The 15,277-nt window shown below is 44.5% G+C and overlaps 1 protein-coding gene across 3 annotated transcripts; it reads left to right on the top strand.

Annotated features, from left to right (window-relative positions):
* The first annotated feature begins 10,407 nt into the window (after window positions 1-10,407).
* Window positions 10,408-14,846, top strand: LOC308067783 (N-alpha-acetyltransferase 20). Of its 3 annotated transcripts, none has more exons than XM_080397188.1 (6): window positions 10,408-11,199; window positions 11,349-11,373; window positions 11,463-11,580; window positions 12,752-12,887; window positions 13,865-14,010; window positions 14,518-14,846. In XM_080397188.1, exons 1-6 carry the CDS (start codon window positions 11,147-11,149, stop codon window positions 14,601-14,603), a joined length of 564 nt encoding a protein of 187 aa, XP_080253314.1. In that variant the 5' UTR covers window positions 10,408-11,146; the 3' UTR covers window positions 14,604-14,846. The 3 variants fall into 3 exon arrangements, with proteins under 3 accessions (XP_080253314.1, XP_080253313.1, XP_080253315.1); XM_080397187.1 differs by having other exon boundaries at window positions 10,409-11,199; window positions 11,463-11,553; window positions 12,719-12,887; XM_080397189.1 differs by having other exon boundaries at window positions 10,920-11,199; window positions 11,463-11,553.
* Window positions 14,847-15,277: the final 431 nt, after the last annotated feature.

Below are 15,277 nucleotides of genomic sequence, written 5' to 3'. Positions count from 1 at the left end.
GTTTCTGTGCAACGTCTGAGATCGAAAATCATTTCAGGCACTGGCATAACCTGTCGTACGAATAGATGACCAGCTTTAGTAACGTCATCAAAAAATCGTAATCTGTGATGGAAAGCAGAGTCTGAGGCGTCTGCTACTTGAGCATGTAACGGAGCTGGCACGAAGCGTATGTTGCCGTGCGTAGGTCGTGTACAAAAGATGTATCTAACAGTCCTTAGAGGAAACCTTATTTGAGGTCTTTTGTTTGATTGTCTGTTTGTCCTGTAGTTTTTGGTTTTCTTTCTCCGGGACCTGTGAATTTTGAGTTTGGAGTCCTGCATGCTAAGGATGGGCAGCTTACAGATGAGGAAACGTTCAGCGCCGGTGAGTTTTTCACCTTTGTCTCGGCTGAGGTTGCCAATGCCACGTGTTAGCCTTTCTCCAGAAGTTATTAAAAGCAGAATGAGCGTTAAGAATCTGATTACCTTTTAACTAAATTCAAAACAGAGTTGAGGGATGAAGTGACTGGAAGTGTCCTGCAAGTCCGACGGGGGTATCGCTGCCGTGCATGTTATCCGCCTGTCTGCCGATCGTTCCTGCCTCTTGTTCTGCTGGGGTAATTCCTTTGGGTAACGCGTTGGGCTCTAGATATAGTGCATCTTGACTTCCTCCTGATCCCCTGCGATGTTATCGGTCTTTGCCTTCCTCACGTTTCACAGGGCGTGGGAAGGCCGGAGAGACTGGAAGCCTTGGCTGTTGTGTGCGAAGAAGCTATGAGCCTTCTAAGAGAGCATGTAGCCAGCAAGCGCATCATGGTGCTTCGGCACCAAGCCAATATGACAGACCTCAATGTTTTTTGTGAAAAGGGATCACAAGGAAACGTGCTGATGTTGAAGGGGGATAGGTAGTAGGGGAAGAGGCAGGAGGCAGTTTTCAACCAATTTTAGGCTTAACTCCTGTGTTCCTGAGAATGGTTCTGGGCTTTGAGGGGTTTGCTTTTGGCTTTTTGCCTTAAGCGCGTCTACCTTTCAGGGTAACGCTTTCTTGGAAGTTGGAAACTGTCCTTCTTGAACACCAAACCAAACCCCGTACCTGGGAGGGCCGTTTAGTGTGCTGCACCGTGTGTTTTATTCCCTGTCGGTCACTTGACACTAGCTGTACATGCTCTCCCGGTTTGGCACATTCTTACCCTGCTGGCTGAAAGATTCTGTCTTTTCACTTCCTCGGCTTGCCACAGGCCATAACAAATGTGTGATCATAGACCGCTTTCCTTGCTCGCTGCTTTCAGATTTGAGCATCGATGCCATGGACGGAGCAGGAGAGCCTCAGCAGGATGTAGAGCACAAGCCGTTTAAACAGCGCTTGGATAAAGCTGCCAATCGTGTGACTCCAGAAGCAGAGAGACACGGTAAGATGCTATTCTGTCATTCTTGGATGGATGCTCGCATAGTCTTTCCATTACCGTATGGCTGCTATGAGATTCATGGGAACAAGGGATGGCTGAATTCACAGCGTTTTAAACACCACAAACTATTGAAAAGTTTATGGGACACAAGTCTATTACACTGGCAGATCAGACAAGCTCCTCTGTGTGTGTATATACATTATACTCCGTACTTTTGCGAGGCAAGTCTTTGCCTGGTCCCTCTGAAGTTGGGACAAGGACTCATTGATGCATTTCAGGAGCAAAGCTGCTGAGTGAATAGGCTTTTCCTACTAGAAGTGAAGCAGCTGTTCTATCCAAACTTGACTTTGTTTGCATCTTTAAATCCTAGGAGGCTGACTGTCCTGGTTTCAGCTGGGATGGAGTTCACTTTCTTCCTAGGTGCTAGTCAAGTGCTGTGTCTTGGCTATGATGTGAGAACAATGCTGATAACTGCACTGATGTTTTCATTTGTTGCTGGGTGATGTTTATACTAAGTCAAGGATTTGTCTATTCCTTGGGCCCTGCCAGCCAGAGGGCTGGGAGGGGGCACAAGTGACTGAAGGGACACAGCCAGGTCAGCTGCCCTGAAGCAGCCAAAGAGGTATTCCATACCGTGGGACGTCATGCTTGGTATAGAAACTTGGAGGGTTAGCTGAGGGGGGATGGCTGCTCGGGGACTGGCTGGGCATCGGTCAGTGTGTGGTGAGCAGTTGTGCTGTGCATCACTTGGTTTTGATAGTTCGGGTTTTTTCTTTGCCCTTCCTTGGGATTTTACCCATTTTTCCCCACCTTTCCATCCTAGTTGTTGTTGTTATTATTGTTATTACTGTTGTTCTTGTCTTTTTATTCTGTTTAAATTAGTAAATCGTTTTTATCTCAACCCTCGAGTTTTACATACCTTTCTGATTCTTGTCCCCACGCCTCCGGGTGCTGGTGGGTGAGTGGGGGTGAGCAAGCAGCTAGGTGGTGTTTCGTTGCCGGCTGGGGTTAAACCACGACAGTCTATTTATTGGTGCCCAATGTGGAGCATTGAAGGGTTGAGATAACAACAGGTCTAATCAGACTGTGTTAGATTAAATTGTTTGAAGTATGCATTGTATTAAATTAATAGTAATTGTCTACAATGCTGGCTTACCTATTTTTGAATTTGCTGTCCAATCTTTAAATCCTGGTAGGCTGACAAATGGGACAAGCTGGTTAGAGGAATGAACTTCTCTCCAGGGAAGGCTCCACTGACTTGACCTTTAAGCCTAGACTTGCATCTGACTACTTTTACTTTGTGTGTGTTAATGCATACCGGATAAATATATTTCAGTTGATTTATCGGTTAGTTACAAGTTGGAGTAAGTGGTCCTTGGCTATACATAAACCTCTCCTCTGCTTTTTTTATGTTATGTGTTTATGACTTAGTGTTTATTGTTTATGTTTGTGTTGTGTTATGACTTACTGTTGTACTTCAATACAAACAGAGAACTATTCTGGTAGTGTTACAATCTAACGGTAATACTGCATCGTCTTTTCTTGTCTGTGAAGAGAAGGGAATCAAGCCAACTGTCGCTGTTCTGCCAGGCAGGATGGACACCTGAACAGCTTTGGTCTCAATGCCCAAGCCTGGGCCCAGCCCAAGAAATGACTGGCTGCGTAAATAATTTGGCCATAAGGTATTAACTGGTTGTGTGGGAAGGTGCCTAAACAATACTATCTGTTCTTTGTTTCAGTATTTCTGATCTGTAATGGAGACGCGGAAGGCTTGGACACAACTTATACAACTTATACAACCAATGTGATCAAGTTAGTGCCACTTCATTAAGGGATACACAGCAATTTATACACTAGCACAAAGCACACACATTGCTCTAGATTGCTAATAGGCTAAAGCTGCTTGTCTATTCACTCTGCTGCACTCTATGATTGGTCACGGCGTGGTATTCATGCTCCTCGCCTACATTGTGTTTCAACATTCTATTTTCTTATTTTTCAGTCCAGCTCCTTTATCTCTTTTCCACATATGCAGTTCCTTAATAGTCCAACTTTCTTATCTCTCTGCCAGTACACAGTTTCTTTGTCTCTCTTGGCCTTGCATATGTCCTTCACAACAGCTGCAGCCTGTTATTACAACGAGGCCACTCAGTCTGGATTGCTCATAATATGCACATCATCTTCTAGCCACTCACATAATGGATTCTTAAACGTTGGGTGTTGAAGGAGGCTTGGAGAGGCTGTGCTGGTCCCTGGCCGGCAGGCCGTGCCCTGTGGCAGGGACTGGGGTCTGCGGGCGGGTAGAGCCGCGGTGTGCAGGGGCACAGCCAGTCCCCCGCTGATTCACTCTGCTGGCTGCCCCGGGGGGGGGGCTGCTTTGAGCAGCGCTTTTGCTTTTGTATTCCTCTTGCTGAGAGGCGATGTTTTACTTTTGTTCTCATGAGATTTTGTCACATTAGCTTTATGCCCATTTCCCACTTATTAATTAAACCTGGTCTGCGAAGGACTGCGGATGCCCTTCTCCCACTCCTGCTGTGATGTCACATGCAGATTTTGTATGTAAAGTCTCTGCTCTGTCATCCAGAGTTTTAATGAAACTACTAAGCAGACTAAAACTCCAAGTGCAGTATTTCATACACCTGTTCAAGCCACTTGCCTTATGGTAATTACAGCATGATGGTATTTCCTTTGTTTGCTTATAGGAAAGTTGCATGGAATAGGGTTATGGGTCTTAAGACCCTGCTTCCCTCGTCTACACTGATCCAGTTATCCTTAAAGGAATTAGAATGGTATGCCACTGTTGGCTCTTGAAAAAAAAAAAAAAAAAGGTGACTTTTTTCTAGTGCTGTGTGACTTTTTAGGTGCTTGTACATTTGTTTTGGTGTCCCATTCCCCTACCCTGTGGTTCATCCTAGTATCTTTTCATATTGAGTTGAGGCCGACCAATGTGTCCCTCACCACTGCTCCTTTCGCTATAGGAGCAGGCAAATGGGGCAAGTAAGAAGCAGCGGTAAAAGTGCTGAGCAGAGAATTTGGTTCTCCCTTTCCCAGCCATCCCTTTGCTTTGCTTTGCTTACTCCCTGCTCCTTTATTACCTCTTCTTTAAGAAAAGATATGTATTTACCACACTGCCATAACGTGAGTTTTAATGAACCCACAGCTGAACAAAGCAGAGCAGACCTAGCACAGAGAGTTCTGTCATTTATTGGCATGCTTTAGGCAGGTAAAATGAGAGGAAGTTTACCCCGGAGACTTTTCTTCCCTAGTTGTTCAGCCTCTGGCACCACCACCTATCCATCACTCACCTCAGTCCTACCTTTCTTTTCAGGGTTGTGCAGATTATCAAGGCGTATAGGTTGTGTGAGGTCTTGATTTTCAAGCCTTGCTTCTTTGGAAGAGATGCCCTCGTCTGTACAAGGGGTGAGGCATGTGTCACTGTAGACCTGCACCAAGAGCTGGACACCTGGCCATCCTGACATGAGGTGTCTTGAAATAGATCCGTATTAGTCATGCCAGTCTATAAATGTGCAAGATATTAGGAAGAGCGATAAGAAAGCAAATGGCAGCGTAGTCATGTATTCTGGACGTGCACACCACACACCGTGGTGTTCTGAAGCAGCCTTCTGCTTTCAGCCTCCCAGGCAATGTAGCTTGTACAGGACTGTGCCTTTTTGTGATGGTTCCCAGGCTCGTTCAGTCTCTTACTGAGCCCTTCTTTTATGGATGGATGTTTTTTCTATCGTAGGTGATAAACAGGGCTTGTATGTAAATCTAGGGTTTGACAGGTAATCTCAGTGGAGCAACAGTAGTGGGTAACAGGTAAACTGAAGCCTGGAAAAGGCAAGAGCACGCCTGCAATTTCAGGCAGTGAGGGCTGTAAAGAGGCTGTGTGAGGACACTGGTGATGACTAATATGTTGTCCTCTCTAGATGCAGACTTGTGTAGTTTGCAGCAAAACAAAATAGCATGTCAGCACAGGATACAGATGCGTTTCCACAAGTCATGACGAAACGAGCTGGTCTGCCTTTACAATTCATTTATCAAATCACTTCCTGTTCCCATTTTGAGGCTAGAGGCTAATTAATTATAAGCATCACTTCAGGAACACTACATGGTGCTCAGATCAAATGATGTTCAGTTAAAAAGCAAAACAAACAAACAAAAAAACCCCACCCCCACAAAACCTGAAGACTGTCTGTTTTGGCTTGAAGAGTGTTAAGCAACCTGGGAGGACAGCTGAAAACACTTTGCGTATGCCGAAGTAAACAAGAATTTTTGTTGCTGGTTTGGGGAGCATACAGAGATGTTCATGTAATGAAGCAGTCCTCAGTTCAGAACTTAGATGCTCATTTGCCTGGAGAGGTGACCCTCCTATACTTTTTTTTTATTTAATCAGTGAAAACTGCTAGCTGGGAATTGATTTGGGGGATTGGATCCAGAAACACCTTTCTCTGAAAGGCAGCAGTAACAGCAGTTCAGTAGAAAGGATAAACAGCTGGATGGTTTGATCCTGTGTCTTCTGACACTGAATATTGGTCTAAGACCCAGATTGCTAGAAATGCTGTCCTTCCAGGCTTTAATAATAATCTAAATGTTTCTTTAGGTTTTCTGTTAATTAGGATATGAAGGGGGGTTTGTTGACCATTGAGAAAAAAGTCCAGTGTTTAGCAATCTTGCTATGTTGTTGGCCACTTCAGCTTGCTAGAATTTGCCACTTTTAATTTGAAGGCAGAACTCCATGGTTCTTATGCCTATTCCAAGAATTCACGAGGGAGAATAAAAGGTTGTGTGTTGTTTTGGGGTGGGGTTTTTTTGTTTGGTTTGGTGGGCTTTTTTGGTTGTGAAGTTTTGTTTTTTAAAACAGCAACCGCCTCAGACACACTGTCATATCTTAGTCTTAGTCACCTCCTCATTTGCTAGTTCTGTGCAAACACGCTGCATTAAAATGACAGTCTCTCTCTGTCTGCCCTTACAGAGCCAAGGCAGTTATGGCTGTGATTCCAAAGAGAGGCTATGTCCTTTATTTCATTTGTTTCCTATTAGCTGTAACATAGTCACTGGACAGCACTGAAGGATGTTTTACTAAATATCCTGTCCTATTTTTATTTACCAGATTGCCTTAATGGCACAGAAACCATTAGGAACAGCCTTCAGCCATAAGTACTTAGACCCTGTTCAGAGCTTTGAGCACAGCCACGTGAGTTATCCGCTCTGTTCCTCTGTGCTGATTCAAATTTAACTTTTCAGAGTAATTTTGGAGTGTGATCAAGTACATCTCGGAGCAATTTCCAGGCACTGCTTTTGCAGCCTGTGACGAACTGCAAATGTGAAATAATGCCTCCTGTGCCACTCATCTGCATGGGAAGCTGTGGGAGCAGCACTAAGCAAGGGTTGAGGGCACAAGGCTTGAGGCTTCCACTTCTTGCCTACAGGTAATAAGCCTGGCCCCAACCAGGGACTGGGGCTCTGTGGAGGAGTTTTCCCTGCCTGCTGCATCCAGTCTGTGCTGACGCGGCAGGCAGCAGCTGAACCAGCCCTGGCCTGGAGCCTATAAAGAGGATCGGAGAAGCGTACTGAGTTTTCTGATGTCCCATCCCAAGCTAGGAGCTCCCTCGTTTCAAACCCAGGGCTTTGAGGATCTGTGCTGAATTCTTTACAGTTTATTGAGCCTCCTGTGACCAAATGTGGTGATGACCCTGCTTTATTGGCTGATGCTAACTAGTCATCTCCAGTGGAAGCCTGTGGGAGTTAACATGGGTATAGAGAGTTCTTTAATCCAATGCTTGGTGGCACCAACTGCTTTAATTTTGACTTAAATGAGAGCAGGCACTTGGAATGCAAACTGCAGAGATGTTCCACTTACAAGCAAAGCATGTGGCATTTTCGCTTTTTAAAAAAACTGAACAGGCAGTATAAATAAAGTAAGCAAACTGAATTGTAAAAACAATAAAATAAAAAAAAATCAGTGAAGCTATCAAGGAACTATGTGTACCCTCTAGAAATTCAGCTAGCTAGCATACCAATGGGTGAGATTTGTGCATTTTTCTTGGTGGAAGAATATTTCTGCCCTGTGAGCCCTGAGGGTGGCTTTGATAGCAGGGAGAGGCAGTTTCTGTCGCTGTGCAGAAGGGTGATGCTTCTGCTTTCCTGGCTGGGTTTGGTAGTGCTGTCAATGGTGATTGTGTGGCTCTACCAAGATCAGTCATTTGAAATGTTGCCACTTGTTACGTATAATTGGTCTCTGAGCTTTCAGTTTTCAGAGGATGAGGTTTGGGGGGTTTGTTTCTGATGTCTGTTTTCTCATTCTACAGAACTACCTTCGTGTTGCATTCCAGGAAGTTAACAGTGGATGTACAGGAATGACCTTACTAGTAAGACCGTATATCACTACTGAAGATGTATGTCAGCTTTGTACTGAAAAGTTTAAAGTGTACAATCCAGAAGAATATAGCCTGTTTCTTTTTGTCGATGACACCCGGCAGCAACTGACAGAAGATACCTACCTTCAGAAAATTAAGGCAGAGTTGCACAGCCGTCTGCAACCCCAGGTCTTTCGCTTTGTCTACAAGCGGGGTTAACAGTGATCCATATGGTGCCATTTTTCAAAACAATGATGAGTCAGCTTCTTAAAACCAGCAACTCCTTTAATTTCTGTTCCTTGTTAACTCTTGAAAACATCTTTGTAGCTGCTTGCCTTAGGAGCTAAAACAAGTCTTAAACCATAAATACCTAGTTAAACATGTGCATTGCATACAAAACGTCGTGTAAATCATGCATATAGCCAGTTATACAGAGTATTCCACCAATGTGTTTGAGTCAACGGCCCATGAGGCTGAATTTCTTGTACCACAGACTCTTTTGAAACATATTATACCGTGGCCCTTTGCAGGTCTCTTGCTGTAGCGTGCAAAAATGTATTTTCTTGCACTCACCCTATAGCCGAATGTCATTTTGATTCAAGTATATGTATGCTAAGACAAGTATTCTGGCTGGTATGAGCTCAGTTTCACCAGCATGAGTTTGACAAGACTGTCTGATGCAGGGCATCAGTTAACGCATCGTTACTTGGATGATTGCATCCTTTCCTAATTTTTTTTATTACAGAGAATCACCGTAGTTTTATATATATATATATATATATATAAAAAATAGAAATTCTATAGCAGTTGCAGGTAAACTGTCAGGGTTTTTTGAAATATATTTTTTTACGATAAAGTATTCTATAATTACGCATGTGATTTTAACATTTAATATACAAGAATAAATCTCTTGCTGGTTTTAGTGTGTTGTATTAAAAGTCTCTGTGGTTTCTTTTCTTTCCCTGTTACAGTAGAGTTCTCATGAAACTTCTGTTACCTGTAAGAAGATTGTAACATTGGCACTGGCAATTTCAGTGCCTTTATCTGAACATGATGTACTGTTATCTGGATTATTGTTTATATTAATTGCTTCAGATAGAACTAGGGGTTGGAAGAGGATATTGAAAGAAAAGGTTGTAGAGAAGGGGCAGAGAAAGAATGTAGACAACTTAATTTACAATAAAAACATGTTATGTCTGTTGGTTCAGGCTCCTTGCAGAAAATAAGCAGAGGAGGTTGGTAAGGAACTTTTATGTAAGCAGTATTGTAGATTTGCAGAGCAATTTGACAGTGTCTATCCCAGATACTGTGTTTTTTTCCAGAAGATTAAATAGATCAGTAAGGTAAAGGAGAACAGTAACTAGTTTGTATAGTATGTCACCAACATCAACTTGTCTTGAACTGAAGAGTGTGTTACAGCATTTCATGGTTCTAAGTTACTTAGTAGGTGAGATGTGAAAATCAATCCCACATATGCAAAGATAAAATGGTATTAAATGTATGTGTTCTATAGATTTGTCCAAGATAGGACCCTACTTAAGTCAGTTTGGGCTAGTCTTTTTAGAGGGACGTGGGATTCTCCCCAGGCCTGCTTTGAGCAGTGTAACGTGAGGCAGATAATTACAAAAATGTTATGAGCAGGATGTGTATTGTACATACAGAGATTATAGTGTTTTCATCAGTTTGCCATGTATCTGAAACCCCTGGCACATGTTTGTATTTCATTTTGTAAAAGGTGAGTTTTGCACATAATACATTGTAATACTGAATTATAATTTGAAATGTTGGGTGCTGTGTTCTGGTTTATTGGTTTGTTTTTAAGAAATGGTTCACACTTGAATGGTTTGTGTGTCATTAGACTCTGATGATGCTGCCTTTCATTGTGCTCGGTCCACTTCAAACTCTTTGCAAAGGAACGATGTAATAACATTATCAATCTAGTTAGTGTGCTTGACCTGAACAGCAGTAAAAGCAGCAGGCAGGTATCTTGAACCGCTGAACCATTTCTTTTGAAGTTAAGATTGACATTTGGTGCTAAAGCAAATTCCACTATTTGCATATGATGGTGGCTCTGCTAGGGGAGGGAAGGAGTAGGGCAGAAGCAAACTCAGAATTTCAGGCATGAAACGAAGGAAAGCAAAGAGTGCAAAAAGGGAAACATGCACCCAAACCACCTCAAGATGATTCCACTGTCTATTCTTGTGCAATTGTTTATTTTCAAAATTAGAACATTGTATTCACTGTGCCATGCAAAACACTTCTCGCTTCTCGTAATGCCAGGAAACAGATACATAAACCTAGGAAGGAATTTGGACTGGCAAAAATAAGCTACCCCATCTTCTCCAATGCGAGGTGTTTCATGTTACAAAATGCTGAAAAGCAAGAAAAAGCTTATAGTTGAGGTAGTCTTTTTATTTATTAGTCCCTCTTTTTGAAATATAGAAGTAACTGGAAAGGCTAATGGAAACAGCTGGAGGTAATAAATTCCTAAATCTTACTAACAGAGAAGAAATAGAGAACTTTAATTGAAAAGTTACTGTTACATTAGGGGATTATTTGTGAATTCACAGAAAGTACCTACTGCAAAACTGCCGCCTGCAGCAGCTTAAATCAAATTTTTTGTTGTCATTTCCCCATGATGTGTCTCTTATTTTTCATCTTAAAGGCTGTCATGTCATCCTTGCAGCTTCAGCTTTCCAGGCAAGCCTTAAGTTAAGCGGATCATTCTTTCTCTGCTTGAGCTGCAGCACCACAAACTGGGTGAGGATTCCGTATCACAGTGGAGAGAGGCCATTTCTCTTAATTCCACAAAACTAAGAGTGCACAAAGTCTGCTGGGTGAGGACTGGCAGATAGGTGAGCCAGATTTAAAAAAAAAAAAGTACTGTGCTGTTGTCCTGGCTCTTGCAACGATTAGAGAGGCTACGAGGGGTGCGCACACGCGTAAGGGAAAGTGAACCAAATCAAGCTGCCGAAGCAGAGAGGGAGCTGTATTTTTCGCAAACCTCTGTTTGTTACAAGAGTTCTTTTTGTCCTGAGACTGTCCCTTACAGAAGGTAAGACAAAGCCAAAAAGAACCCAGGTCTCGGCCTCTGCTACCAGCGGCTGCCGGTGTGCGCCTCGCGGGGCTGCCCTTGGGCGCTGCACAGGCGCGACCTACCCCCTGGAGCCAGGCGCCCCGCGCCCCCCGGCACTGCCGGCCCGGTCCCGCCGCAGGCGGGCACAGCGTTCCCAGCCGCCCGCCTGTTGCTCTCGGAGCCCGTGGGTGCAGCTCTCCCAGCAGGGCCGCGCCGCGCCGCCGCCTCCCTGCCAGTGCTGGTGGGAAGCGGCCCTCAGGCCGCGGGAGCGCTTCCGGGGCGAAGGGCGCACTTCCGCAGTGGAGGGCCAGGGCCAGCAGCTGCAGCATGACGACGCTCCGCGCCTTCACCTGCGACGACCTCTTCCGCTTCAACAACATGTAAGCGCCGTCTGCCTCCTCCCGCCCCCTCCCCCCTGCCCCAAGCCCCCCGCCCGCTCTCCGCCACGCTCAGGCCGTGGGTGCACTCGGGGCTCCCCCGGCCGGCGGTGGGGCTCGGGCCCGTGGTGAGCGTCGTTCTCCCTCCGCAGCAACCTGGACCCGCTGACGGAGACCGTATCCTTCCCGCTGCCGCCGGCCGCCGGGGAGGAGGCGCGGGTCCCAGCGCGGGCGGCAGCAGCTTGCTCCTTAACTGCGTGCCCCAGTACGGGACACCCTTCTACCTGCAGTACCTGGCCCACTGGCCCGAGTACTTCATCGTGGCCGAGGCGCCCGGCGGCGAGCTGATGGGCTACAGTGAGTGGCGTGGCCGCCGTCTCGCCGGTGGGGGCGGGGGGGGGAGGGCGCGCTGTAAGGCTGGAGCTTTTCTTAGGCTTCGCATTTTCCAGATACTCCGCAGGGAGGAGGAATGTTATGCAGCGCCTTCCCATTCCATAAGTGTCTAAGCGTGTTGTATAGGGCTCATGGCAGTAGTTTTCGGTGTGGCGTTCCAAGCGCAGCAAGGAGGCTCGGCTGCGGTAACGCCTGCCCAGGTGTTACACGGGTGAATGTGTAAGTACGAGTGCTTCTGTGCGCCCGGAATGAGGTGCCCATGCTCAGCTCTGACCTCACACGCTGCTAGTCATCAGTAAGTGAAAATGCTGGGCTTGGGTTTTGCCTTGTCCTGTAAGGGAATGCCCTGGGTCTGGATGTCAGTTGCTTATTTGCTGTGAGATATTCTTGTTTTTCAGAACTCATTCCGAGTAGAACTGTTGGTTTGTTTGTACTTTCCAATTGGTTTTTTTTCCCTTCTTTTGGGGGTTTGGGAAGGTGGGCACAGAATGAGAGTCTTTGCAGCGGGTAAAGCTTAAAGCGTTTGCTGTACGGAAGGTTTCTCTGTACCCACCACATCAGTTTCTTATTTAGCAGTGTATGATGTTTTTAAGAGTACCCTGTGGAAGTCTGAGTATTCGTTACTGACCTAACAGTAGCTTGGCTCTGCGTAGAAAGGAGAGGAACTATGAAGAACACACACCCAACCCTGCTTTTTTTTTTCCCCCTTAAACATCCGGTGTTTCCAGGGCCTTTGCTTTCTCTTGCCACATTGGCAAAGCTTCCCAAGCTCTATTCCCCCATAGTCATGAAAAGTCTTCAGTAATTGCTGGGATGGTGAGTTTTGGGCTTCTAGCCCTCCATTACTTTGGTCATGAATTCCACTCAGTTAAAGAACTCACAAGAATTGCTTAAAACTTGCATTTGGGAGTCATGCCTCAAACAATGAATTTGTGGAAATGTATTTATTTACACTAATCAAGAAACAACTGCAATTCTTCATCAAAATGAAACTTAGTGGCTGTGAATCACTGAGTAATAACATAGTGTCACTGCTTAAGCCTTTACCACAATCATTGCAATGTTTGTTTGGGGACTGCTTGGTTCTTTTGTAAAGTCGTGTGGCAGTGTGTGCTGCATTATTCCCAAGGTGCTCCTGCTCTGATGCTCTGTATGTTCGCAGTAATGGGTAAAGCAGAAGGCTCTGTGGCTAGGGAAGAGTGGCATGGACATGTTACTGCTCTCTCTGTTGCACCAGAATTTCGACGGCTGGGTTTGGCTGCTAAATTGATGGAACTACTGGAAGAAATTTCAGAAAAGTGAGTACCGTGCTTATCTTTAATCTTCTAAAAGTAATTTTTCTACAGACACCTGTCCATGGCTTAGGCATTTGATTTGAATGAAAGAGACGCAGAATTTTGCTTTAAGTACTGTTCTGATTCGCTGAGGATTCCCTGTAATTAGAGATCTCAGGGTTTCTATGAAAGCTGACTTGCCAGAATGAGTAGGATGTAGCCTGAATTCCAATAGAGATACTGTATAAAAGGTCCTTGTCTTGACAGCAAGAGTTTCATGACATGTCAACACTTTCCCATAGGGTCTCCAGTTTGGTTGTTCGGTAATTGTGGGCTTTTTGCAATTCCTGCAGGCAGCCTTGGAACCAATTCTGTATGGTAGACAGTAGCTTAGCTTACTTTCTGTGTCATGCTTGGCTGCTTGTACCTGCTGAAAATTTAATTGAGTGTCAAATGAACCCACAGGGAAATGTCCTGAACTCATGGTGGTAGGGCAACCCCATTGTAATTGTTAAAACTGGAAAATAGTACATTTTTAAGAATCTGCCTTGTGAGGAGAAGGGCTGCCTTGTATTAGGCAACTAAACTTTGTGACCCATTCTGCCACTGCTCCCTGCCACAAACGTTGAAGGAGGCAGTCCCTAAGCCAATGCAATCGAAAATGTGGATTATAAATTTTTTAAATAAAAAGTTTCTTATGTATGAGAGACCTGTGTGAGTGCTTAGCTTGCCCTGTTTGAATTCCTGTTCATAATTCTGAACCCACAGGCTGGTATAAAAGGATGGCTATGTGACAAAAACAGAATAAAATCTGGGTTTATAGAGGATTTGTCCCTTGGGAAAGGAAGGAGTGCATCTGTTACTGCAGTGTGAAAAGTGTTTAATTGGCATATGACATCATCAGATCTGCTCTTGGTCTGATTACAAGTTATTGGTTATTTAGCAATACATTCACTTGCTATTCCTTACTGTGGTTTTTGTTTGGTTTTATGTTTCCAAAGAAAGGGTGGATTTTTCGTTGATCTCTTTGTGAGAGTATCTAATCAGGTTGCAGTAAATATGTATAAGCAGCTTGGCTACAGTGTGTACCGGACAGTATTGGAGTACTACTCTGCTAGCAGCGGAGAGCCAGATGAAGATGCTTACGGTAAGTGGTTGTTGTGCCTTAAGTTGAATGGAAAGGTTCTTGTGTTGAGGTTTCCTGGGCCTGTTTGTAGTTTTTTTAATATGAAACAAGTTCAGATAGCCATTGATGAATGGGATTCTGTATACTGCTTTAGATAGCTTTTCCTACTGAAGAGTACATCAGTTATGAAACTTAATTGCAGGAAACAGAATGAATCTGTGTCAGGGGAAGTTCAGGTTGGATGTTAGGAAAATCTTATCCACTGACAGGGCGTTCAGTCAGGGCACCAAACCTGTCAAGAGCTCAGGAAGCATCTGGATGATGCTTTTAGTCATATGGTTTAGTTTTAGGTAGTCCTGCGAGAAGCATGGAGTTAGACTTGATCCTTATGGGTCACTTGCAACTCAAGATATTCTAGGATTCTAGGAAACCCTCTCAAAAAATGATCTTAATGTAATAGAGAAGTCACTTAATACGGCTTTGTGCAATGACTGTCTTTTATAATAGCATTATTTTCTTTTGCCATAGATATGAGGAAAGCTCTTTCCAGAGATATAGAGAAGAAATCAATTATACCTCTGCCTCATCCTGTGAGACCAGAAGACATTGAGTAACTGTACACTGTGATTCTTGGATAACCTAGTAAGAGTGTTGGTTTCCTTCTCCCCAAAGCCCCCAAGAACTTACAGATGAGAAATATTAGGCTTAATGTTTTTCCCCGTGAAATACCAAAAAGCAGTATTGAGAAGCTTACCAGCGCTACTTCTGTTGGTATTGGCTGCATATTCGTGCTCTTACCCTATTCTTTGTTTCGAACCGTGACACTTTGGAGACTGTTAAAATGGAATTGCCTCCTGTATGGTGTTGTCATGGTTTTCCTTCTCGTCCACAAAACAGTCCCCTCGCTTTGTCACTCTCACGGAGCCCTGCTCCGAAACTGAAAATGTCTGGGCACTGCTCCCACACAGAAGGTGCCAGGAAGGAGTTCCGTTGCTGGCTCTCACCTTCCCTTTGTGGCCATATAACTGCTGCACCAAAACTTGGGCTATGTTCTTCCTGAGCCACAAAACCAGAAATTGGGTACATCAAAATATACTCTCCAGAACTCAAGAGGTCTCCCTTTCTCCATTCCTTTTACTTACCTCATTCCCTAATTTAATTCTTGAATCCATCTATTCCTTCACTGTCTGTCTGGACATCACGGATGCTGTTACTTGGAGGCATTGACCAGGCACTTAGTTCCAACACAGGTTTCTGTCACTGTCTTCCCTGGAATTTCTTGGAGAAG

This window comes from Falco punctatus, assembly GCF_963210335.1.
Source record: "Falco punctatus genome assembly, chromosome: 7".
NCBI lineage: Eukaryota > Metazoa > Chordata > Aves > Falconiformes > Falconidae > Falco > Falco punctatus.
The sequence above is the reverse complement of the archived record's forward strand: the minus strand, read 5'-3'. Positions and strand labels throughout refer to the sequence as shown.

Bases quoted from the DNA above. Each gene is read 5' to 3' on its own strand.
- LOC308067783 (XM_080397187.1), top strand. From the start codon at position 11,147: ATGACGACGCTCCGCGCCTTCACCTGCGACGACCTCTTCCGCTTCAAC. The intron at 11,554-12,718 runs GTGAGTGGCGTG...ATTATTCCCAAG, and splicing joins CGGCGAGCTGATGGGCTACA to GTGCTCCTGCTCTGATGCTC. The intron at 14,011-14,517 runs GTAAGTGGTTGT...CTTTTGCCATAG, and splicing joins GCCAGATGAAGATGCTTACG to ATATGAGGAAAGCTCTTTCC.